The sequence below is a fragment of the Rana temporaria genome, chromosome 10, assembly GCF_905171775.1.
Source record: "Rana temporaria chromosome 10, aRanTem1.1, whole genome shotgun sequence".
NCBI classification, from domain to species: Eukaryota; Metazoa; Chordata; class Amphibia; order Anura; family Ranidae; genus Rana; species Rana temporaria.
The window spans coordinates 40,175,759-40,201,626 of NC_053498.1; the positions used below are offsets into that span (position 1 = coordinate 40,175,759).

Below are 25,868 nucleotides of genomic sequence, written 5' to 3' on the forward strand. Positions count from 1 at the left end.
CTAATGATTCACTATATAGATCTAGTAAACTTGCATTACAACTATGAGCTAATGTTGGCCTGTAGCAAAGGCCTGATTAAGAGAACACAAAATGAGTGGCTTCCCTGGACACAGTGGTCTAGAGCAGTGGTATTTCTATAAACCCAGCAACTCTGATGGTAAACCCTGTATTGATCTTGAACCTAGACATGCTCTATGAGCCAAAAATAGGATTTTTATAACAGCTTACCTGTAAAATCCTTTTCTTGGAGTACATCACGGGACACAGAGCCGCACAGCCATTACATGTGGGTTAGAGAGTCTACCTTCAGGTGATGGACACTGGTGTAATCAATTAAACAGGAAGTTCCCCCCTATATAACCCCTCCCCTACTGGGAGTACCTACGTTTTTGTAACAAAGCAATAAGTGTCCCAATATCCCCAAACAAGAGGGGCGGGAGCTCTGTGTCCCGTGATGTACTCCAAGAAAAGGATTTTACAGGTAAGCTGTTATAAAAATCCTATTTTCTTTATCGCACATCACGGGACACAGAGCAGCATAGCCATTACATGTGGGATGTCCCAAAGCAATGCTTACTGAGGGGAGGGAGACACCAACAACGCAGATCGCCATCAGACGTGAGGACCTATAATGCTGCCTGCAGCATACTGCGCCAAAAAGCTGCATCCTCTTGCCGTCTTATGTTCACCTGATAGGAATTAGTGAACGTAAGCACAGATGACCAAGTTGCGGCCTTGAAAATCTGCGTCATAAAGGCTTGGAAATGCATTGCGCATAACGCGCTTACCATCCTGGTAGGGAGCACCCCCACAAAAAAACAGGGGGAATCCTACACTAAACCACAAGCCTGAATAATAACCTGATGAATCAACCTTAAAAAACAGTTAATTTTAGACGCTGCCTGGCCTTTCCTGGGGCCTCCTGGTAGCGCAACAACATCAGTTTTCCGTATCCGAGCAGCCGCTTCAGATAGGCCTAGACCCTTCTTACTCCAACGGGAGAGAGAGTGTAACCATTTTAATAGCTGACCTGAACACTGCCTGCCCATCTAGGTTCTTCTGGCAGCCCAATAAAAACGTCCGCTTTCTATATCTGAAACCTTCAGATAGGTATTTAACTGCTCTCATCTCAATTGAGAGAAAAGCAATAACTTTTCCTTCCGTGAAACAAGGTTTTGAAAAAAGGGAAGGTAAGAATATCTAGATTCAAATGAATACTAGATCCTTCTAGTAAATAAGGTTGGGTGAGGATGAATATCACTCTACTTGTAAGAATAATTGAGTATGGCTCTATACCAAGAAAGTTGCCAATACTGAAACTCTCTTTGGAGGCTACCACAACCAAGAACACCAATTCCCTTGTTAAAGGATGAAGGGAAATATGGTGCATCGGCCCAAGGAGCTGACCCTGTAAGCCGACAAAACTATAGCCAATCCTCTGAGCACAAGGGCGACCCAACTGGTGGACTTATGCACGTCACCCCTTGTATAACAGCCCGGACCAAAGAGTGTGAAGCAAGCGACCTTTGGAAGCAAGGCCGAGATCGGATTCTTGATATAACTTAAGGCTAGCTCCGTCTCCTTTCCAAATGTAGGAAGGCAGGAATTTTAGCTTTGACAAACTTCCACGGATGCCACCATCTGGTTTCACACCAGGAACATGGGCCTTCCAGACCGTAGGATATCTGGTCCTGGAGGTCAGCTCTCTTGTATGAATCAAAGGATTTGCCGCTGATTCTGAAAGCCCCGATCCTCGAGAATGTGGGCTATAATAGCCAGACCATTATTTCACCTGTTGCCATGCAGGATGTAATACCCCCTGCAAAGTAGGCCTGGACAAGATGTAAGGGACCGTGGGTCCTCTACTACCACCCTTACTGTTCCTGCACCGAGAGGTCATCAGGGTTATGCCGGAGTAATCAGGCCAGCTTCCGTTCTCCTCTAATGTTGCATAGAAGCCACAAAAGTCGCGGCACTGGAGGGAGACACAACCAGTGACAACTGGTCCCCCCCGGATTACTAACACATCTGCCCCGCATGTGGGTGGATCCTTTGTCCTTGACCCCAGGCTGTTCAATTTCTTGTTGATCCTGGACGCCAATACATCTTATGTACGGGGTACTATTTCTGCGGCATTTGGTCAGGAAAACGGTTGGGGTGTAGAGGTCATTCTCCCGGAGACCCTTGTTGATGGCTCCAGCGAATCGCCTGCCAATTCTGCATTTCATGAAATGACGAATGTCAATAGGCAAGGCACAAGCTCCTCCTTGGTAAATTAAGTATATCACTAGTCTGATTGAACTCTGACATAACCAACCTGCCACCTGAACGTTCAGGCCCATAAGCCAGATGCTCCATCAGTAGCTCTAGCTGACAGATAAGGCTCCCTTGGAGCTTGACTACTTCCCCTGGGCCATGGTCTCTTCCTGACCTGGCAAACCCTTTTAGTTAAGAATCACCAAGAGGAATTTCAGCATATCTCTGGGACCGGGTTCTTTGGATAATGCTAGGTCAAGATCCACTCTTTCTAGGCCGACAAAATACTGTTTATAACAGCCCTGAATAAAAGTTAGTATAGGGAACTGTCCTGAATGAAGCCAGCATCTTCCGTAGTGCCTTAAGCAAAAGGCAAAAAGTAAGGAACGGTTCCTTGCCGTGACCACAGACCAGTTTTCTTATAGCAATGGTCTTGTCTGAGGCCAAAAAAAATTCTCCTTTTTGGACTGTGCCAAACATACCCAGCTTCTTGTCAAATGAAAGAAAGTATCTTTAGACTGGAATCCCAACCCAGGAGTTCCAGATACTTGACCATGCTGGACACCCTTAGGTCCAGCCATGCTACTGACTGACCCATCAGCAGGAGTTTGCTTCAGGATGCCATTACTGCTATACCCTGGGCCTACAGACCTGCTAGAGGCGGGCCCTAGCACCCTGACAACCCAGGCACGGAGGCTAACCCAAAAGGGCAAGACCACCAACTGGAGATAGTGCTGTTCCCCTGCGAACCGCAGACAACTTCTGCAGACCCAAGTAAATAAACACATATGCAACTGGCTCCCCATGTGTGTATGTGGCAAGTGTTAAAGCCATATGCCTCAATGGAAGTGTGTGTACATGGCAGCGTGTGTTCATGGAAGCATGAATTCATATAAATATGTTTTAAGCAAAACATGTATAGCATGTGTGCTCTGGAACAAGCATCTTGCAAGTAAGCATGCGCTATAAACGTGTGCTATAAACGTGTTATGCAACAATGTGCAACATGAACCCACGCAGCCACTTATTTCTATGCAAACACAAGGAATCCTGTATTGCTTATTTGGGCCGCCATGTGCAACTTTAAAGTAATAATGCATCCTTATGCGATTCAGCATCTTCCATGCGATCAACATCTTATGCATTTTAAGCACTACTGTGCGGACAAGAACCCTTGTGTGACCAGGCACCCCTGTGCGATCCAGCCTCCTTATGCCCTCAAGCATCTTAATGTGACTTTAGGCATTTCTGTGAAACAAGCCTCTCTATGTGATCAAGTATCCTTGGGTAATCCAGGACTCTGTTGATCCGACAACCATGTGTGATCCAGCTTCTTTTTGCATTCAAGCATCTTTAAGCTATCTTTAGGCATTCTTGTAGAAACAAGCCTCTCTGTGTGACCAAAATATCCTTGAGTAATCAAGGACTTGGGTGATCGGGTAATCATGTGTGATTCAGCATTTTTATGCCTTCAAGCCTCTTTTTGCGATTCTAGGCATTTCTGTGGAAACAAGCCTCTTTGTGTGACCAAATATCCCTGGGGAAACAAGGACTTGGGTGATCAGGTAATCATGTGTGATTCCAGCATTTTTATGCATACAAGCATCTTTATGCGAACTTAGGCACTTCTGTGGAAACAAGTCTCTCTGTGTGACCAAATATCCTTGGGTAATCCAGGACGCGGATGATCAGGTAACCATGAGTGATCCAGCATCTTTATTGCATCCAAGCAACTTTATGCGATTTTAGGCATTTCTGTGGAAACAAACCTCTTCTGTGTGACCAAACATCTTTGGGTAATCAAGGATTTGGGTGATCAGGTAACCATGTGTGATCCAGCATTTTTATGCATACAAACGTCTTTATGCGATTTTAGGCCTTTCTGTGGAAACAAGTCTCTGTGTGACCAAAAATCCTTGGGTAATCCAGGAATTGAGTGATCATGTAACTAGCATCTTTATGCACTCAAGCATTTCTATGCAACTCTGACAAACATGCAACACCGTACAGACAGAAACATGTATCCTTATGCGATCCACAATAAAACATGCTCTGTTACTTGTTTTTATCTCACATGCATTCCAAACTCATGTATCTTATGCAACATGCGGGCTGGTAAAGAGGAAGTTATCCTCTGTAGATATGCGTTTCCTCAATTAAGAGACGTTAGCAATGTGTACCAGCAACTGTGCATCCCTCAGATGTGCATTTGGTTAGCCTGAAGCCGACACCAGGCTGAGGACCATATGGAGGTCTTACTAGCCACCTATAGGAAAACCTCTTTACACTCTAAGGAGAAGATGGAGGCTTTGGCCGAGTAGGCAGCGGGAAGTTATATGCAGCATGAATCTCTGAAAAGACTGCAGGTGCAATCAGAACCTGTAGGGCTTTTGATAGCTTCTCCTCGTTAGGCTGCAGCTCCTGTCTCCTGTCCTCTGACAGTGAACCTTCATCCCCAGCTCTTCTAATCCCTTTGTTTAAGGATTAAAGCAGGAAAAGGGGGCACACCCTGTTTTTTTCTTCCGCTTCTTGTGAGGATGCTGCGAACATAGCAGTTAACCTCTTGTAGAACAACAAATGCGATGCAAAAAACAAAACACATGCAGAGTGGCTGCAATGTTGGGGGAGGCTGCATAGCCTGACAGGTCGGATGGCTCAATCTGTGAGCTGTTTAAGTCTCTACAGGGGAGAATAAGGGGCCACCAGGTTCAGGTGGCGATTCCTTTTTATATTCCTACCCCTGACCTTATTCAATGGGGAGACAAAAGTCCTAAGCTAAAAGCAGAGGAACTTAACCTAGGTGCATCAACAGCTGAACTTAGTCTGGCAGCAACAATGCCTGCTAATCTGCACAGCTAGATGCGGAGTAGGCGTCTTAGATGAATCTGTATCCAACTCACACAAGGTGCTTACGTTTGTGTCCCCCTAGCTTTACAGAGCTCTGACATCTGGGCCTTTTTTGAAGAGCCCTCTCTGCGACTGCACTGAGCCGGTGAGCACGTGCGACATGGTAGAGCCTGAAGCTGAGGAAGTGGGACGCACAATAGACCAGCTAACACTCAAGCTTCCGTCTTTGGAAAGCATGGTAAGCGAAACATCAGGCATGTCTTTTACTGCCCAAGGTAGTGGAAAAACAGATAAGACTGGCAGCTCCTCATGGAAGACAATCCTTTGCATAGGATTAAGGGCATTTTTTTTTTGTATGCAACAGGCCCTTCAAGGGGAGATATATGGGTACTACAGCCATCCTGTCTGAACAGACATAGTGGCCCAGGCTACATGCCGGCTAGGGGAGGTATATGGGTGCCCTGAGCCATCCTGTCTCAGAAGACATTGTGGTTTACATTGCCCATGCATAGAAGCATAATATAGGCGAGACCCATAGTCCCCTACAGAAGACCTACTGTCGAACCAAGTCCCGTAGGTCCTTCTCTTACCTTTCCACGCTGCAGGGTATTGCCAAGAAAGAGGCCCAATCTTCCCCCTTCACCATGGGTATAGTCCTAGACCTTCAGGGACTGGGGTCCATGGCAGGAACACCACACCACTGGACCTATATAGCACCCTGGCAGCAGAAAAAACATTGGGTCCTTAGAAGGCACAAAGTTCTGGAACCCAGGATCCAGCCCTCCACAGAGAGGCATTATAGGCTAAACCTAGTTCTTCGTACCGAGGCTCGGGTACCGTCCACTTTGGCTATGAAGCACGTTGGACGGATCCGGATTTATGGAGGCCTTTTAAATCCAGCATGGATCCCTCCGGAGCACATGTTAACTCGTGACCAACACCTTAGACACTGATGAAAAAACTGAGGTACTCCCTGTAGGGGAGGGGTTATATAGGGAGGGAACTTCCTGTTTACTTGATTACACCAGTGTCCATCACCTGAAGGTAGACTCTATAACCCACATGTAATGGCTATGCGGCTCGGTGTCCCGTGATGTACGATAAAGAAACCAATGTTTTGTTTTTATGAATGATGAACCTACTCCCACCTTGAAAATTCAACCTGTATCTCTGAGCTGTAATACATGTTTGGATATTGTGGAAAATTGGAATGTAACCTGTATTCAATAAAAATCAATAAAAACTATTGTTAAAAACAAAAAATAAATAAACAAGGATTTTTCCACCAAGTGCCAAGTCATGTTTTGCGAAGGGGTCAAATGCTTATTTCACGCATTAAAATGAAAATCAATAACTTTTTTGGAATGCGTTTTTCTGGATATTTTTGTTATCCTGTCTCTCACTGTTAAAAATAAACCTACCATTAAAATTAGACTGATCATTTTTTTTGTAAGCGGGAAAACTCAGCAGGGGATCAAATACTCCCCCCCCCCTCACTATACGAAGTATATGTGTGAATGCAGCCACAACCCAACATAAAAAAGTAAATATGTACTCCAAAAAGGTATATGAAAATACAAAAGTTTATTAACAACCTTAATCGGCTAAAAATTCATAGCATAAAAACAATTGAATCCCGAATTGATTAAACATAAAATAAGCTACATTCCCTCTTGAATAGTGGGGGCAAGTTCTGAATTGCTGAAACCTGCAATAGAAATGGCCATTTTGGCCCATTTCGGTTAAAGGTTTCAGCACACTATACAAGGGGGAATATAGATTATTATGTCTGATTAATTTTGGATTCAGTTGTTTTTATGCTATAACATTTTAGCCGATTAAAGAGGAGGTCCGAAAAAAACAAAAAAAATTAAAAGCCAGCAGCTACACATACTGCAGCTGCTGGCTTTTAGTAAATGGACACTTACCACTCCTGGAGTCCAGTGATGTCGGCAGCAGGGTTCCCAGCGTGAAGCGAAAGGCTGCACTGCCGCCATTGTGGGTAAGGAAACCAGGCAGTGTAGCCTTTTGGCTTCATGCCGGGAACCCTACTGCGCATGCGAGGCCCCGCGCCTCTCTCCTATTAGCCCGGCGGCCAGGGGAGGGGGAGGAGGGAGCCACACAGTGACATCACTGCCGTGGCCGGACTCCCGGAAGTGGGAAAGGATACCTGTCAAAGACAGGGTGGAGCTCCGCTTTAAGGTTGGTAATAAACTTTTTATATACCTTTGGGAGTACTCAATTCCTTTATTTGGGGTTAAAAGTGGCAACCAATAAAGTCCATTTAACTTCTTTTGCTCTTTCACAGAAATCTACAATTTGTCGCAAGCTCTTTCAAACATTAGATCTAGCCTGCTAAGAAGACAAAGGAAATTAGTCAAGTTCAAATTATAAAATCTGCCAAAACCATGGATCACAATGACGCTTCTAATTTATCACAGAAGTCTAGTAGTTTTCTCAGGTACAACACATTAAGGGGTAGAAAAAGTTGCCCACATAAAAGTTTACCCAAGAAATCATGCATTTTTACAAGATCATCAATTCAAAATATTGAATTTAAAAATTCAACAGGGAACTTGCCACATAGGCTCCCTTGAATTCAGCAGAAATTATATTTCACAAAATATAAAATGTGTCCTAAAAGAAAACACTTAAATATAAAGTTAGCATAAGCAATGTTTGCAATACCATTTGTGGTGGGACTGGCTGCTGCTGAGCTGGCTGTTGCGGCAACTGCCCTTGCGCTGGTCCAGGCCCTGTGGTTACTGTAGAAACCAGACTGGGCTGAGAAGATGGTGTTATTAAAGGTGCAGTAGAGACAACCATCTTGGAAGCTTGTGCTTGGGCCATAGCTGGAGCAGGTGGCTGGTTAAATGGTGGTCCAACTGTTGGAGCAGGCTGCATACCACCTAGGCCAGGAACTAGAAGAGCAAATATGATAAAAGGAAACATTGCCACATAAATTCAAAACAAAAACACAGATCATGAATGTAGACGCAAGAGAATCTGATGATTTCAGATTTGGCATGTTATTGGAACAATTATAAAATTCACAGTCTATAGGAAAAAAAAAAAAAAGTCAAATGAATCATTTAACTGGCTGCTTATTTCACCAAGTTGCCAACACTAATGTTTTTTTTAAAGCAGCAAAAGTAACTCAGCAAACTTTCACAACATGTGAATCTACGGGTGAATGGGTTTTAAAAAGTTGATGTAAACCCTCACATATACACAGTGACGTGAACAGCCTCAGATGATACAGAGGGATAAAACAAATCTCCCTACATCCACCTAGGTAAGAAGGAAACAAAAAAAAAAAAAGGGAAAAGAAAGGATACCTTTACTTCTCTTAACTTAAGTAGAGTTAGGCCCCCTTCACACGGATGGATAAAATGGTGCTTTCAGCTGCGGATTTTACCTCAGCACACAATGCTTTCCTACGACACCCTTCACACACTGTAGTTACCTGCGGTTTTGTGCGAATAGAAAAAATAGAATTGAATGCGTCCAGCTGTGATGTACCGCAGCTATCGGCACTTAACCACAGGTAACCGCAGTGCACTGTGTCAGCTGCGTTTGGAATGAATCTTGAGGGGGAACTCCACGCCAAATTTCAAATAAAAAAACGGCATGTGCTCCCCCTCCAAGAGCATACCAGGCCCTTGGGTCTGCTATGGATTTTAATGGGAACCCCCGTATGCAGAAAAAACAGCGTGGGGTCCCCCAAAATCCATACCAGACCCTTATCTGAGCACGCAGCCCGGTCGGTCAGGAAAGGGGGTGGGGACAAGCGAGCGCCCCCCCCCCCTGAACCATACCAGGCCGCATGCCCTCAATATGAAGGGGTAGGCGCTTTGGGACAGGGGGGGCACCCTGCGGCCCCCCTACTCCAAAGCACCCATGTTGATGAGGACAGGGCTTCTTCCCGACAACCCTGGCCGTTGGTTGTCGGGGTCTGCGGGCGGGGAGCTTATCGAAAATCCGGGAGCCCCCTTTAATAAGGGGGCCCCCAGATCCCGGCCCCCCACCCATTTACTTGGAGGAAAAGAAAATGTAAAAGAAAAACACTACACAGATTTTTAAAGTAATTTATTAGTCAGCTCCGGGCAGCTCCGCTGTCTTTCGACTGCTCCGCTCTTTCGGGGGGCGTTCTGCCGGGGGCCCCCGCTTTCTTCTTTTACAAGCAGGGGCCCCGGACTTCGCCGTCTTCTCGGTTCTCTTCTGCCAGGGGGGGGGGGGCGGCCCGGTCTTCACCGCCATCTTCTCCCCTCTACTCCTTTTTCCTTCTGCCGGGCTTCTCCACTGTCTTCTTGCAGCTCTTTTACCAGCGGGGCCCGGGCTTCTGCATTGCCTTCTTCCATGTTGACATGTCGATTCCTCCCGCCGTAATGCCTGGTGCGCGGGTAGCACCGATTTACATAGGCCTCTTATGACATCACAGTCCCAGCATGCTCCGGTGGTGACGACATAAGGGGGCGAATATCACCCGGTGACCCCACCCCCTTATGTCGTCATACCCCATACTCATTCACCTAGGGTGGGGGCCGGGATCTGGGGGCCCCCTTATTAAAAGGGGCTCCCGGATTCCAATAAGCTCCCCGCCCGCAGACCCCGACAACCAACGGCCAGGGTTGTCGGGAAGAGGCCCTGTCCTCAACATGGGGACAGGGTGCTTTGGGGTGGGGGGGCCACAGGGCGCCCCCCTGCCCCAAAGCACCTACCACCCCCTACCACCTTCCCCACCCCCTTTCCTGACCGGCTGGGCTGCGTGCTCGGATAAGGGTCAGGTATGGATTTTGGGGGGGACCCCACGCCGTTTTTTCTGCATACGGGGGTTCCCCTTAAAATACATAGCAGACCCAAGGGCATGGTATGCTCTTGGAGGGGGAACACATGCCGTTTTTTTTATTTGAAATTTAGCGTGGAGTTCCCCCTCAAGATTCATACCAAACACAGTGCTTGGTATTGGCAGGGATACAAGTCGGATCGCCGTTCAATATTGTGCCGCGGCTAAACGCAACTAATCGCACTGTACAAATGCAGCTGATCGCTGTGCCTGGAGTCTTGACTTCCAGCAGAAGATAAACATGCTTTTAACTGCAGCAGAACAGCCGTCTGTGTGAAAGGGGCCTTAGAATCAGATGCAGACACCTGTGTTTCGAGTTTTAGTCCTTTTGCCTGGCAGAAGCCATAGCCCCAAGGGTATTCCCCTGAGGGGTACTCATGAAGTTGAGTGCAAGAAATAGGGTAAGCGTGTCTAGAAGAAGTATGCAAGCTCAAGGTGGAAGTGGCATTAAAGTGTGTAACAAGTAGTGTTGTATGTAACACCTTGTCATCCACCCGGGACTGAGCGCCGAGTGGTTTCAATTTTAGCGCCAAGTTTGAAAAGTTAGCACTGTGAAGTGAATACATTTCAAACAAAGCCAGTTTTTACAGTAACGTTAAGATACAGGGTGACCCTGTCCTACCCGTCTGTGACACCGGACTGTAGATAAAGTCCAAGCTTCGTCCGTCAACATGGCTTCAGAGCCTGGGTTCCATAGCAATGGACCACAGCGCTGGACCTGTATAGTAACCTGCAACTAATTCAATGCATTGCACCAAGTGCAACAGCGAGCATCCATTAAGGATACCATGGCATAAGCAACATTACATGCCATCCCCACAGCATGGCGTCCAGGTACAGCTCCCAAGGTTTTACCTAGGTTACACCAATCTGGGTATGCTGCTCCTGTGTAGGCATTAAAAGACAGAAGAGTTGACTGAAAAATTCAAAGAAAATAATAAGCCAATGAAGCTGATTTCTTTGCGACGGAGGTCCATTACTTTCAGACACTAGCTAAAAACAGAGGCTTCATGGAGTGGGGTGGGGTTATAGAGGAGAATGTCCTCAAAAGCTCGTCAGTGTCCAATCACTAGGTGTGCGCCTATAACCCATGGTGTATAAATAAGTTACCTGTGTCTTGTATTGTATGATATGATAAAGATATTATTTCAGCCAAACTAGGCTTACTTAGTATGCAAGCAGGTATAGTCACTAGGAAGAATTGTGCCTTCTGATATGCCAAAACCTTCAAAACAGCAGAGCATACATCCAGAGGTGTGCTGTATCCCACAGTGAGTCCTGGGAGAAAAGTACTTGGCATAAAAATAACACACCACAAAAAAAAAAAATTATATAGATCGTATTTATCGGTGTATAATACGCACCTACATTTTAAGAGGGAAGTTTCAGGGAAAAAGTGTGTTTTATATACCGATAAATACACACACACACAGTGGGTATGGAAAGTATTCAGACGCCCTTAAATTTTTCACTGTTATATTTCAGCCATTTGCTAAAATCATTTAAAGTTCATTTTTTTCCCTCATTATTGTAAACACAGCACCCCATTTTGACAGAAAAACACAGAATTGACAATTTTGAAGATTTATTAAAAAACAAAAACTGAAAATATCATATGGTCTTAAAGCGGGGGTCACCCTAAAAAAAATTCTAACCTTACATTAAGCTCCATTCCGACATTGACTGTACGCTGATCTTTTTCTTTTTGCCGTACATACCGTTATATCTTTATTTCCCCCCCTCCCCCCCGGCTTCCGGGTAGTGAATCCCGCGGGAGTGGGTGTTCCTATGCACAGGCTAATTGATTGACGTATGACATAAGCATAACCCCGTACTACGAGTCGGCTCTATACAGCGCCTGCGCACCAACGTTCGGCTTCTTTCGGCAACTCGTGACGCGACCGTATGCGCCAAGGGAAGCTTATGTCATACGTCAATCACTTAGCCTGTGCATAGGAACGCCCACTCCCTCGGGATTCACTACCTGAAAGCCGGGGGGGATAAAGAGATGCTCAATTGGGTTTAAGTCAGGGCTCTGGCTGGGCCTTTCAAGAACAGTCACGGAGTTGTTGTGAAGCCACTCCTTTGTTATTTTAGCTGCGTGCTTAGGGTCATTGTCTTGTTGGAAGGTAAACTTTTCGTCCAGGATATCCCTGTACTTGGCTGCATTCATCTTTCCCTCGATTGCAACCAGTCGTCCAGTCCCTGCAGCTGAAAAACACCCCCACAGCATGATGCTGCCACCACCATGCCTCACTGTTGGGACTGTATTGGACAGGTGATAAGCAGTGCCTAGCTTTCTCCACACATACAGCTTAGGCCAAAAAATTCTATCTTGGTCTCAGACCAGAGAATCTAATTTCTCACCATCTTGGAGACCTTCAGGTGTTTTTTTTTTTTTTTTAGCAAAACTCCATGCAGGCTTTCATGTGTTTTGCACCGAGGAGAGGCTTCCTTCGGGCCACTCTGCCATAAAATCCTGACTGGTGGAGGGCTGCAGAGATGGTTGACTTTCTACAACTTTCTCCCATCTCTGGAGCTCCTTCACAGTGATCTGTGTAGTCTTCTTTACCTTTCTTACCAAGGCTCTTCTCCCCCGATAGCTCAGTTTGGCTGGACGGCCAGCTCTAGGAAGGGTTCTAGTCATCCCAAATGTCTTCCATTTATGGAGGCCACTTTTTTTTTTATAAATCTGCAAAAAGGTCAACAATTCTGTGTTTTTCTGTCAATATGGGGGGGGGGGGGGAGAGAGAGAGAGAGAGAGAGAGAGAGAGAGAGCTAAAGTATTGGGACACCTTCCTTTACACGCACATGAACTTTAATGACATCCCAGTCTTAGTCCATAGGGTTCAATATTGAGTTGGCCAACCCTTTGCAGCTTTAACAGCTTCAACTCTTCTAGGAAAGCTGTCCACAAGGTTAAGGCATGTGTTTATGGGAATGTTTGACCATTCTTCCAGAAGCAGTCGCAACTTTAATTCATGCTAAAGATGTTCTATTGCGTTGAGGTCAGGACTCTGTGCCAGTCAACTCACTCATCCATGTCTTTATGGACCTTTCCTTTGTGCACTGGTGCGCAGTCATGTTGAAACAAGGAGCCATCCCAAAACTGCTCCCACAAAGTTGGGATCATGAAATTGTCCAAGATGTTTGGTATGCTGATGCCTTAAGAGTTCCTTTCACGGGAACCAAGGGGCCAAGCGCAACCCCTGAAGAACCCACACCATAATCCCCCCTCCACCAAACGATTTATGCGCAATAATCTTGTGAACGATAATAATGTTCCACATTAAATTATTAACTGATGGATGAAATACTTACACCTTTGCATGGTGTTCTTCTGTTGCTGGATCTTGGCAGCTTCAACAGCAGACTGAGCGGCAATTTGTGCAGGCGTGAGGGAGTTTGCCTGGGCAGTGTGCTACCACATAATCACAAAATTAGTTTAACAGAAGTTTATATCAATATACTGGCAAACATCATACTAAATGAAGCATAATGACACAGGTCTGGGTACTGTAAAACATACCATGTATGGAGCTGGAACTTGAGAGATCTGGTGAATAGGGGCAGGTGGCATCTGTGACTGGACAACAGGATGCTGTGGCTGAGGGACAGTTTGCTTTGGGGGAACCCCTGGGGCACTGGCTGCTCCACCCACTGTAAGTGAAAATATAAAAATGTATTTAAATGCACAAATCTGTATTATTGAACTAACACAAACACACACACAGCATTACATCCAAATTATGATCAAGGACAAAAAAGTTGAATACAGTACATTATGGGACATCATAGGCATTATAAAGAGTCACAACATGTTTAAAAAAAACAAAAAAATATTTCCATAAAAAAAAAAAAAACACAAACAAGAAACACCTCCTAGCTTAGTTTTACACAAAAAAAAAAACATATAGCTCAATCTGTAGAGTTTGTTTACATTTGCATTAGCCCTCTGAAGAGTAATCCACGGCGGACTGTTTTTCCAATCTGTTCTCACCACTGCTCCGCAAATGTAGCTCGTGTACAGGGCCAGATTAAGAACATCATGGGCCTAGTGCTGAGGATTTTGGTGGGGCCTTTTATAAATAAATAAATGCGTGGGAATGACATCAACGCAGCCCGGCCAAGGCAAGTGACCAAAGGCACAGAACCCAGATGGAAGACCGGGTAAAGATGGAAGTGCCTACCCCGCCTGATTCATCACAGCGCAGCACTGGAGGGCTCAGTCTGAAAATGTAAGTGTACCCCAATGTGCTAATATGCTGTGCATACTTGTAAGTCAGGGATCGACAAATCCCGGGCGCCAGGTCGCCATGGCGACTAGAAATAGTGTCCTGGCGACTTGGCTTGGAAGGTTTTTTGTGAGCTGGTGCCATCTGGTGGTGAGCCATTGGTATTACAATTTATTACCACCAGATGTGAGCTGGCGCCATCTGGTGGTGGCCGTTGGTATTACAAGTTAAGCATTACAAGTTAATGTCATTTTTCACTATTTTCACTGCCATCTTTTCCCCTCTAATTAGAACCCCCAAACATATATATTTTTTATCCTAACACCCTAGAGAATAAAATGGCGATCGTTGCAATACTTTCTGTCACGCCGTATTTGCGCAGCGGTCTTACAAGCGCACTTTTTTGGGAAAAAATTACACTTTTTTTTAATTAAAAAATAAAACAGTAAAGTTATCCCCATTTTTTTTATTATTATGAAAGATAATGTTACGCCGAGTAAATTCATACCCCACATGTCACGCTTCAAAATTGCGTTTGAACACCGTTTACATATGCGGGCGCTGCTCACGTATGTGTTCGCTTCTGCACGCAAGCTCGTCGGGGCGGGGTGCGTTTTCTGGCTCCTAACTTTTTTAGCTGGCTCCTAGATTCCAAGCAAATTTGTCAACCCCTGTTGTAAGTTGTGGCATAACCTACACCAGGGCCTCTAAAAAGTAGTAATGTCAGGAAAGTTTACTACCACTTTAATATCACAGGATCCCAGGAGCCTCTCATGGGTCCCCTACTGACCCAGTGGCCCTTGGGCAGTGCATAAGTGCACAGTTGCCAACATTTAAAAAATATTTTCAGGGACACTTTTTTATATAAGTGCTATATTTAGAGTAGCGGAGATCCCCTATGTTCCTCTATACATCATAGTAGTAATAACAAAATTAAATGAGTACTAATAATGGGGCAGAACAAATATGAGAACTGAGATTTCCTTTAGTTGAACTAACAAAAGTGTGTCCATTCTAGAGCTGGTAATATTGAGGGTATTCAGTATAATTTTAAAGAACTGTTTTTGTGGGTAAGCGACATAGGGGAGGAGTATGGACGGTATACAAGTTGGAAGTATGTGCAGGTGAGGGAGAGGAATGTGGAGGGTCTAACAGTGGGCACTATGTACAGGAGAGGAGTGCAAAGGGTACGGCAAAAGGCACTATGTACAGGAGAGGAGTGTGAAAGGTAAGACAGTGGGCAGTATGTACAAGAGAGAAGTGTATGACAGCAGGCACTATGTACAGGAGAGGAGTGTGAATGATATGACAATGGGCAGTATGTACAGGAAAAGTGTGGGGGTATGACAGAGGGTAGTACGTACCAGAGAGAAGTGTGGAGGGTATGATGGGGCAGTATGTACAGGAGAGGAGTGTGGAGGGTATGACAGTGGGCAGTATGTACAGGAGAGGAATGTGGACGGTATGATATTGGGCACTATGTAATGGGGAGGAGTGTGGAGGGTATGACAGTAAACGCTATGTATAGGAGAGGAGTGTGGAGGGTATGACAGTGGGCACTATGTATAGGAGAGAAGTGTGGAGAGTATGACAGTGAGCAGTATGTACAGGAGAGGACAGTGGAGGGTGTGACAGTGGGTACTATGTACAAGAGAGAAGTGTATGACAGCAGGCACTATGTACAGGAGAGGAGTGTGAAGAGTATGACAGTGGGCACTCTGTATAGGAGAGGAGTGTGGAGGGTTTTACAGTGGGCACTATGTACAGGAGAGGAGTGTGTAGGGTATGACAGTGGGCACTATGTATAGGAGAGAAGTGTGGACAGTATGACAGTGGGCACTATGTACAGGAGAGGAGTGTGGAGAGTATGACAGTGAGCACTATGTACAGGAGTGGAAGGATATTTAGGGATTGCGTAGTGGTTTAGCGGGTCATACATGGATTGAAATTACGCCAATTATGCAGAGACCAGCCATAGCTGATCTATGTATGGGCTAGGTGGTTTTACACAAGTCAATCTATTAATCGACTTGAGTACAACCAGCCTGTTAGGTTTTTCCCAAAACAATCAGTGCTGCCAGCTATAGTTGGCAACACTGATCATTGTACTCACTGGCAGAACACAATAACACTGCAGGAGTGATTCCCCCATCCACAGGTCAGCAGGTGAGAGGGTGTGTGGGGACAGGCTGGGGAGAGATACTAGTCAGTTGCTGGGTAGACACTGGCTAGTATCAGAGCCAGATATAGGTTACATACGCCACGATCGTTAGAGCGAGAGCAATAATTCTAGTACTAGACCTCCTCTAACTCTAAACATGTAACCTAAAAAAAAATTAAAGCATCGCTTAGGATACCAAAAAAAAATTGTGCTAACTTAACTAGTGTTTTTTTTTTTAATGAATGAAACAGTTTAAAAAAAAAAAAAAAAAACATGTTTGAAAAATTACTGCACAAATACCGTGCTAGAGCTGCACAATTAATCGTTAAAAAAATCGTGATCTCGATTCAACCCCCCTGACAATCTCCAATGCAGAGTTTGCCGATTCTTTGTGGAAAGACTTTCAGCTATCAAAAGAAAATATCTGGACAGTCTGCCAAGTTTTTAACAGGAAACATTGTAACTAACACTTCCTTCTTAGATCAAAGGGATACACTACTGTGTGTAAAGAAAAGATCTGGGCAGTCTGCCAAGTTTGTAAACATGAAACATTGTAACCAACTTCCTTCTTAGAAGAAACTTCTGTGTGTAAATGCAGGAAATGTAACCACTTAAAGTCCAACACTTGTTTCTTAAGTTAAAAAGCAATATTATTGGCTAGAAAATTACCGTACTTGGAACCGCCAAACATTATATATATATTTTAGCAGAGACTCTAGGGCATGGGTGCTCAACCTGTGGCTCTCCAGCTGTTTCAGAACTACAATTCCCATGAGGCATTGCAAGCTACTGACTGTTACAAGCATGACTCCCAAAGGCAGAGGCATGATGGGACTTGAAGTTCTGCAACAGCTGGAGAGCCACAGGTTGAGCACCCATGCTCTAGGGAATACATTGGCAATTGCTGCAATATTTTATGTCACACTGCATTTGCCCACTTCAGTGAATAATAAAAACCATAAAAACAAAACAGTGTATTTTTACGCCGCAAGAATCATGAGAGAATCGTGATCTATCTTCTAAGCAAAAAAATTGCAATTCTCATTTTAGCCAGAATCGTGCAGCTCTATACCGTGCAACATAAAAAGTGCAAAGACCACCATAGAGTAATTTTCTAGCAAAAAAAGGCCTAGTTAGACTTACCGGTGACGGTATTTCTAGGAGCCTTTCAGGACAACCCTGGAGAGAGCGCAGCTCCGCCTCTTTTTCAGGAAACACATGTGATCCTTTAAGATCCCTCCTCTTCCACCATGGCCTCAGTTATTGTGTGGTCACCGACAACTGGAAAATAAAGCACAGAAGAACCACAACAAACCATGATAGACATTCAAACACATTTTAATTAAATACCTAGGGAGGGAATATATCGGTTGTCCTGAATGGCTCTTAGAAATACCGTCACCGGTAAGTCTAACTAGGCTTTTCTCAAATCGCCTTTCAGGACAACCCTGGAAAGGATAACCGAGTAACTTACCCTAGGGTGGGACTACTGCCTGCAGTACCTTCCTGCCGAAGGCTTGCTTCTGCAGCAGACAGCAAATCCAATCTGTAATGTTTAAGAAAGGTTGAATAGCTGGACCATGTGGCTGCCTTACAAATCTGGTCAGGCGTGGCACCGGCCCTTTCGGCCCAGGAGACTGCTGTTGATCTCGTAGAATGGGCAACGACCCCTGATGGAGGCACCTTTCCTTTAGCTTGATAGCTTTCCGTAATGGCTTGTCTGAGCCACCTACCTAATGTACTTTTGGAAGCCTTCTCTCCCTTGCGGGGCCCTGAGAATACTATGAACGCCCTGTTCGACTTCCTAAATTCTTTAGTGACTGAAAGGAAGTGGACTAGACATCTTCTCACATCTAGAGTATGGAAGACTTCCTCTCCTGCATTAGAAGGTTTAGATGAAAAGGTGGGAAGAATTATTTCCTGAGACCTATGAAAATTCGAAGAAACTTTCGGTAGAAAGGCTGGATCAGTACGGAGGATTATCCTGTCTGGAAAAATTCTCAGAAAAGGCTCTGTGATTGCCAGTGCTTGAAGCTCGCTGACTCTTCTTGCCGTTGTGATAGCCACTAAGAAAATTGTTTTGCGCACCAAACTTTTCAAAGAAATGTCTTGTAAGGGTTCGAACGGAGCTCCCGTAAGACCCTGTAACACAATGGATAAGTCCCAACTGGGAAAAACTTTAAGGGCTACTGGTCTACTTCGAACAAGTGCCCTAAAGAATCTTGAAATTAAATCTTCTCTAGATAGAGGTTTTTCCAAATAAACTGAAAGGGCTGCCACCTGAGTCTTCAGGGTGCTGGCTGCCAACCCTTTCTCCATTCCTGCATGGAGAAATTCTAAAACAGAAATTACATTTTTGACCTGAAGATTTTTGTAAGAGCACCAGGAGTTGTATTTTTTTCCAAACCTTGAGGTAAATGGCCCTGGTTACCCCTTTCCTGCTGGATAGAAGGGTCTTTACCACCTTATCAGACAGTCCTTTGGCTTTTAAGAGATCCTCTTCAGAAACCAGGCTGTCAAGTGCAGCCTTTCCGCTTCCGGATGGTTCACAGGACCCTGAGAAAGAAGATCTTTCCTGAACGGCAGTTTCCACGGTGGTTTTGTGGCTAAATTTAAAGATGTCGCAAACCAAGGTCTTTTTGGCCAGTAGGGAGTAACTAGAATCATATTGGTTTCTTCCTCCCTGAACTTCTGCAGAACTAATGGGATTAGTGCAAAGGGGGGAAAAGCGTAGCACAGTTGGTAACGCCAGGGGTGTGCCAGGGCATCTATGCCCACCGCCTGATCTTCCCAGTGAATAGAGAAGAAGAACTCCCGAACTTTTGCGTTTTCCTGGCTGGCAAACAGATCTATTTGAGGTCTCCCCCATTTCTGGGAGATCGCTGTGAAGACTTCCTGATTTAAGCTCCACTCTGCCTCTACTCTGCTGGACAGGGCTCAGAGAGTAAGGCTGGGACTGCACTGCTCTTCTGATAGTCCCCTGTTCTGTGGAGTCCCTCAAGGGTCGGCGTTATCGCCGCTCCTGTTCCAACATCTATCTGAGGCCTCTGCTATATATCATCCGCCGCCACAACCTATCTTTTCATGTCTACGCTGACGACATCCAGTTCTACATTCCTCTGCCCAGGGATGGGGGGGGCACAGATAACTCTGGCCACCTGCCTGGAGGAAATTCAAGCCTGGATGGGGGCCAATTATCTTATGCTCAATGGCTCCAAGACTGAGTGCATGGTTTTATGCAATCAGCCATGGTCGGACGGTTTCCCTACCTGGCCGGACTCGTTTTCATCGGTCCCAGTGCCAGTCACCCAGGTCAGGGATTTGGGAATCATCTTGGACGAGAGATTGACGCTACGACCACAGGTAAACCAGGTGGTGAGTTCTTGTCACTTCCACTTGAAACTCCTGAGGTCGACTTTTCGCTTCATTGAAGAATCGCATAAGATCTCCATGGTCAATGTCATTATTGGAAGTCGATTAGATTATTGTAATGCTTTGTACCTGGGTTTACCTAATAACATCATGCACAAATTACAGCTTATTCAGAATGCCGCTGCGAGGCTACTCACGGGTGTTGGTCGCCGTGACCACATCACGCCATCGCTGAGAGCCCTGCATTGGCTACCCGTGAAGGAACGGGTTCTGTTTAAGAGGGCTACCCATGGCAAGGGGCCAGTGTACCTGCAGGAAAAATTCACCAAGTATGTGCCCAACCGTACCTTAAGGTCGGCTAATTTGGAAACTTTGGTGATTCCTACATTTCGTAAGAAAAAATGCGGAGGGAGGACGAGTGCGGTCCAGGGAGCACAGTTTTGGAACTCCCTGCCTCTAAAATTAAGGCTTGAGAATGATCTTTTTAAGTTCAGGAAGCTTTTAAAAACTGAGCTTTTCAGTCTAGCCTATGGAATTACATAGGTTTTTATAGTTCTTTGATCTGCTACTATTTTAAATTTGATCTGTTCCGCTGCCTGTGTGTGTTTTTTTTGTTGTTGCTGTATTGTTGTTCTCGGCGCATCGAGGCCTACGGGTAACTGAGGGCGTTTTGTACTTTTTTTGTACTTTTAAGAATTTTAATAAATAAATAAATAAAATACTATGCTTTTTCTGCTTAGGAGGTCTGCCAATAGGTTCTGAGACCCTTTCAGATGAACTGCTGACAGTGATGCTACGTTCAGTTCTGCCCAGGACAACAGGTGATTGGCTAGCTCCATAAGGCCCTTGCTCCTGGTTCCCCCTTGTTTTAGAACATATGCCACCGCTGTCGTGTTGTCTGTTAGGATTTGTATGTGGCGACCCCTTACTGCTTCCTGGAAAGCAAGGAGACCCAGGAAGATGGCCTTTAATTCCCTCCAATTCGATTACTTTCTCGCTTCTGACTTGGACCTGGTGCCCTGTGTGGTCTGACCGTCTAGATGGGCCCCCCAGCCCCAGGAGCTTGCATCCGTCGTTAGACGTTTGTCTATAGGAAAGACCCAGGGAAGACTTTTTGTCAGGTCGTTTGGGTTTCTCCACCACCAGAGTGCTCTTTTTACATTTGACGTTAGTCTGAAGTTTTTTTCTAGCGACTCTTGGTGCGACCAGGTCTAAAGGATGTTTATCTGAAGGGGACGGAAATGCAATCTTGCCCATAGAACTGCCGGGATCGAGGCCGTGAGTAGACCCAACACTGCCATAGCTGACCTGACAGAAATACAAAGGTTTGTCTGAACCTGAGCTACAGCGGAGACTACTTTCTCTACTTTTTCCTGAGGAAGAAACACTGTCTGAAGCACAAAGTTTATGGTGTAACCCAGAAACTGTCTCCTGTGTTGGATCCAGATTCGATTTTTCTAGATTTAGCAACCAACCCAGATTCCGGAGGTGAGCTTGTGATACCTGAAGGTTCTTCGCAACCTGCTCCCCGGACTCTGCAATAAACCGCAGGTCGTCCAGATAAGGGATGACCGAAATTCCCTTCAGTTTTAGAGGCTCCAATGCCTGGGGGAGGATGACCGCCAGAAGGGGAGGGCCCTGAATTGGAGATGCCAAACAGTGGACCCTAGGTTTATGGCCAGTCTCAGAAACTGCTGGGATGCTGGGGCTATCGGTAAGTGTAAGTATGCATCCCTTAGGTCCAGGGATGCCATGAAACAATTTGGGGTTAACAGTTTCGTTATGGAATAGAATCTCATGGGTGCTCAACCTGTGGCTCTCCAGCTGTTTCAGAACTACAATTCCCATGAGACATTGCAAGCTACTGACTGTTACAAGCATGACTCCCAAAGGCAGAGGCATGATGGGACTTGAAGTTCTGCAACAGCTGGAGAGATACAGGTTGAGCACCCATGGAATAGATGGTGTCCAATACGGAAATGTTTGTAGCGAATTGATTTGTTCAAAATCTTCAGGTTCAAAATCAAACGATATTTGCCTGACGGTTTCTTCACCAAAAAAATGTGAGTAAAAACCCTGACCCTCCTGTTTTGGGACCTCGACTAAATCTGCTCGGGGGACATTCTGAAAATTCTAGATTGTATCCCTCTGCAATGATCCTTTCCACGAAGGGGCTTATGGGCATCTGAACCCACTGTGGAAAAAAGGCAGACAATCTTCCCCCCACTGGGGTCAGATCGTCACTTACTTTTAGCTGCTTGGTCTGGGGGAGATTTGAAAAGGACTCCTCCTCAACCTCAGCCTTTTTGGGAAACCCAACGCTTTTTATTTTCTTCCTTATTTTTATAGGACTGCTGAAAAGAACGAAAATTCTTTTTTGGATTCTGACTCTTTAACAGGAAAGGCTTTCTTTTTATCAGCTGCTCTGTCTAACACCTTTTCTAGGTCCTGACCGAACAGAAAATCGCCTGAAAATGGTAACTTGACACTTGTGAGACTTTCCATCTATGGGAGAGGTCTGCGGAGTGCAGACACGCTTCAGTGACTCTAAGCTCTGTGTTTATTGGTTTGTAGGATCACTTACAAGCGGTCAGCTCACACTGTACTGTGTTGCATCACAGAACTGACAACCTGGAGACTGTTGCTTTTGAGACTTATACAAGTTTTAAATAAACCTTTCATTTTTTATGATTGTGGGACTCCTATAATCTTCTTTGTTTTAGCGCTACTTTGAAGGATTTTTTCAGATTTGTTTTCTTCTTTCACACCACTCCTGGTGTGCATGTCCTTTTAGCTGCCAATCAACGTTGATTTTTTAACATATGACATGTTTGCATCTTTTAGTTACATTTGCTTTTAGGTGCAATCTTACATTCGGACATTTTTGGCGCTGACTTTGTTTTGTTTGTCATGTATCCGCCATCACTGACTGTCTTCTCCTCCATATTTGCAGAGCATGCAGCGGAGCTCCAAACAAAAACGCTGGGTTTTAAATTTTCCCGGCCCCCACGTCATCAACGAGGGCCGGAAACGGAAGCGCCGGTCGGCAGACCCGCCCCCTAGACGCTGCGTTCCAGGCGCTCGGAACCACTAGCGCCACGCCCCCACAGCAAGCCGCGTCACCGTGCGTGACGTCGCCCGCCAGCCGGGACCCGGAAGCCGACATGCGGTGTAAGACGCTGACCTGCAGTACCCTCCGCCCGACCCCCCGAGCCATACTCGCGGCTTCCAGGCACTTAGAGGCAGCCTGCTGAGGGTCCATAGCTCCGCTGAGCAGGAGCGCCAGGGGACTCCGAAGCATTCCCTCCACGCCTGAGAGATACTGGGATGGTCACCGCACTCCAGGCGGAAACGAAAAAGGTAAGCCTCAAACCCTCCACCCTGGAGAGAGCACAGCTCCTTGGTTCCTCATCTGCTTCCACCATGGCGAAGGAAACACAATAACTGAGGCCATGGTGGAAGAGGAGGGATCTTAAAGGATCACATGTGTTTCCTGAAAAAGAGGCGCTCTGTCCAGGGTTGTCCTGAAAGGCGATTTGAGAAAGAACAAATGATGATTTTTACATGTAGTAGAGAAGTGTCAGAATTGGCCTGGGTGGCAAGGGGTTAATTACCATAAATAATATACAAATAATTATTATAAGCACGGTCATCCTATCAGTTTGCTCCAGTGTGTCAGCTTGTATTTAGATTGGCCGCTCTGAATGTAGCTTCTGACAGGCTGTGCAAGCAGGCCCCCATTTCCGGAACCATACATGATAGCCGTCCCATATTTTGACCAGTTGTCGGGTAGGTCCTCAACTGCCTGCCCCCCAAATGTGGGGTTTCTGTGACCTCTGGTCGTCGAAGTCTATCTTTTTTTTTTTTATTATTATTTTTTTTTTGGGCAAATGGGCCTATCTTGAGAAAGGGGCCTGGAGCTGCAGCTCCATCAGCCCCTATGTAAATCCGGCCCTGCGTCGTGTATACCCACGTACGGCTGCCTTTTCAGCTTTTTTTTGGGGGGGGCTTAAAAACACAGCTCAACCGCCTGTTTTTACCACACTTTGACTGCAAGTGTAAACTAGGCCATACTTATCAGATACTTGATACAGTGTCTCCAATTTGTTTTGAAGTACAGACAGCGGTGGTGTAAGACTCAATGAGCTCAAGTTCTAGCCAGCTCAATAGATTGTAGAGCTGGATGCATTCCTTAATACACAAAATATAACGGGATAGTACTATTTACAGTATAGGTAATAGGAAATGAACAGATGCAGCGCTTTAAGAATTTAATAATATATCATAGAAGTTCATTAAAAAAATTTCAATAATCCAAAATGTTCCATGTAGGACACAAGAATGTTAGCATTCATGCGAACAGAGAAGACATTCGGCAAATAAGACACCCAGGGAAGTGATTCCAAACACCAGGGGGGGGAGATTGAATACTCTTACCCCTGCACATGGACGCACATGCCATCGGCGGTGAGTCAGAAAAGTATTGGATCTCCCAGGCAAGTTGCAATTCACGTGATGGACGACTTCCTGTGTACCACTGCACGCAATGGATGTTGAAAGTGGTTGTAAAACCCAACCACACAACTTGCACCTACAGGTAACCTTGGATTAGGGCTTACCTGTAGGTGCAAGAAATATCTCTTTAACCTACATGGTTAAGGAGATATTTTCACAAAAACGGGGGTTTAATTTTTTTTGCTTACATCTATTCTATGCGAGCTGCTGATATCTAAAAATGCCCCCATTCTGTTAAAAATCGAGATAAAATACCTGTGGGAGTTTCTACAGTATTTTATACAGCATCATCTCGACAATGGCCTGGATATGAAGTCTGGATCCATCTCCTTTCCTGTCATTTTGCTTGATTGATGTCATCTCTCCTCCCTCTGCTAGTTCCTGAGACTTCACAGAGCATAGCTGTTGCCCCTCCCCCTCCTCCCTCCTTATTCTGTTCTTTAGAGGAATCCAGCAGAGATAACAGCCCTTCAGTGACTATCTGCGAAGTAGAGAGTGTCCTGACTTGCCTGCTCCCCCCTCCCCCCTCAAGAGGCATTACATTACAGTGGTGAGTTACAGACAGAACAGGAAGTGAGCATTTCTCAGAAGAAATAAGGACATTTAAAAGCAAAATTGAAGGATGAGGTAAGTGAAGGACTGCACTAAGGTAAAGGAAGCAATTTTTTAGGGAATAAAAAATTTCCTTTACAACCCCTTTAAATGTGGTCCACTAATTTAAAGTACATCACTACATAAATTTAATTTGGGTAGAGTTGAATATGCTCACTGGCTGCCGATTCCTGGAGAGCAGCAGTTAGGACCCTTTCACACAGGCCATCTGACCAGGTCCACCTGTCATTTTTCAGGCAGACATGATGGTACCCTCCAGTCTCCTCTATGGAGCAGTGGATGTCGACAGACACATGTCAGCTGACACCCGCAGCCATTCGATCCAATCCATCTGCAAAATACGGTGGATCTATTTCCTATATGTCCAGTGGATCGAATGGAAATGGACAGGTGGTCAGTATTCATCCAATTGCCCCCTAGAGGAGAGCAAGACTGTCCGTGTACGCTCTGCATAGGGGAGCGAACACAAACCGGTCTTCTACCTGCTTAGCAGGGATCAGCGGAGAGATCCCACAGCACAGCAAGCAAATACTGCTTAGCGGAGGCACCCATGTGAAAGGGGCAAAAATAGAGTTTCTCCTTTCTGCATTTACTTTGTGCAGCCGCCTGTCATTTGAATGTTATATGGATCAATGAATCTTTAAATATTGCACTATGAAGATTCCTTGTTTTCCCCCCTGAGAAGTGATCATATCCCAGTTATGGCTTGTGGAATGGGTTGAAAAATAAGAGCGATGCAGCAGACTAATACCTAACAGGGGGGGGGGGGGGGTATTTCCTCTCAGGTGCCTGTACCATCTATTTTACTTGTATAAGAAAGTATTCTGTTCTCTGTGTTGCTCCCTTTATGTGAAATCCCTGGTGTTCCTGCTAGTCCCCTTGCTTTCCTAATAAAAACTGACCACACCAAGTAGGAGCTCATACTGTGGTCAGTTCTCTAGCTTTGCTGGGAACTGTGTGTACTCTCCTCCAATGATCAGACTTGTCCTGAGATGCTCCTGCTACACAGCCATTTACTGGCAA

The 25,868-nt window shown here is 45.4% G+C and overlaps 1 protein-coding gene across 4 annotated transcripts in view; it reads right to left on the bottom strand.

Moving 5' to 3' along the window:
* MED25 (mediator complex subunit 25) overlaps nucleotides 1–25,868 on the bottom strand; it is a 555,669-nt gene that overhangs the window by 323,691 nt on the left and 206,110 nt on the right. For all 4 annotated transcript variants that reach the window (XM_040327573.1, XM_040327575.1, XM_040327572.1 and 1 more), the window contains 3 exons: nucleotides 13,480–13,610; nucleotides 13,272–13,371; nucleotides 7,793–8,025 (listed from right to left, as the gene is read on the bottom strand). In XM_040327573.1, the coding sequence (XP_040183507.1) occupies nucleotides 7,793–8,025; nucleotides 13,272–13,371; nucleotides 13,480–13,610 (464 nt within the window). The remainder of the gene's footprint in view (nucleotides 1–7,792; nucleotides 8,026–13,271; nucleotides 13,372–13,479; nucleotides 13,611–25,868) is intronic.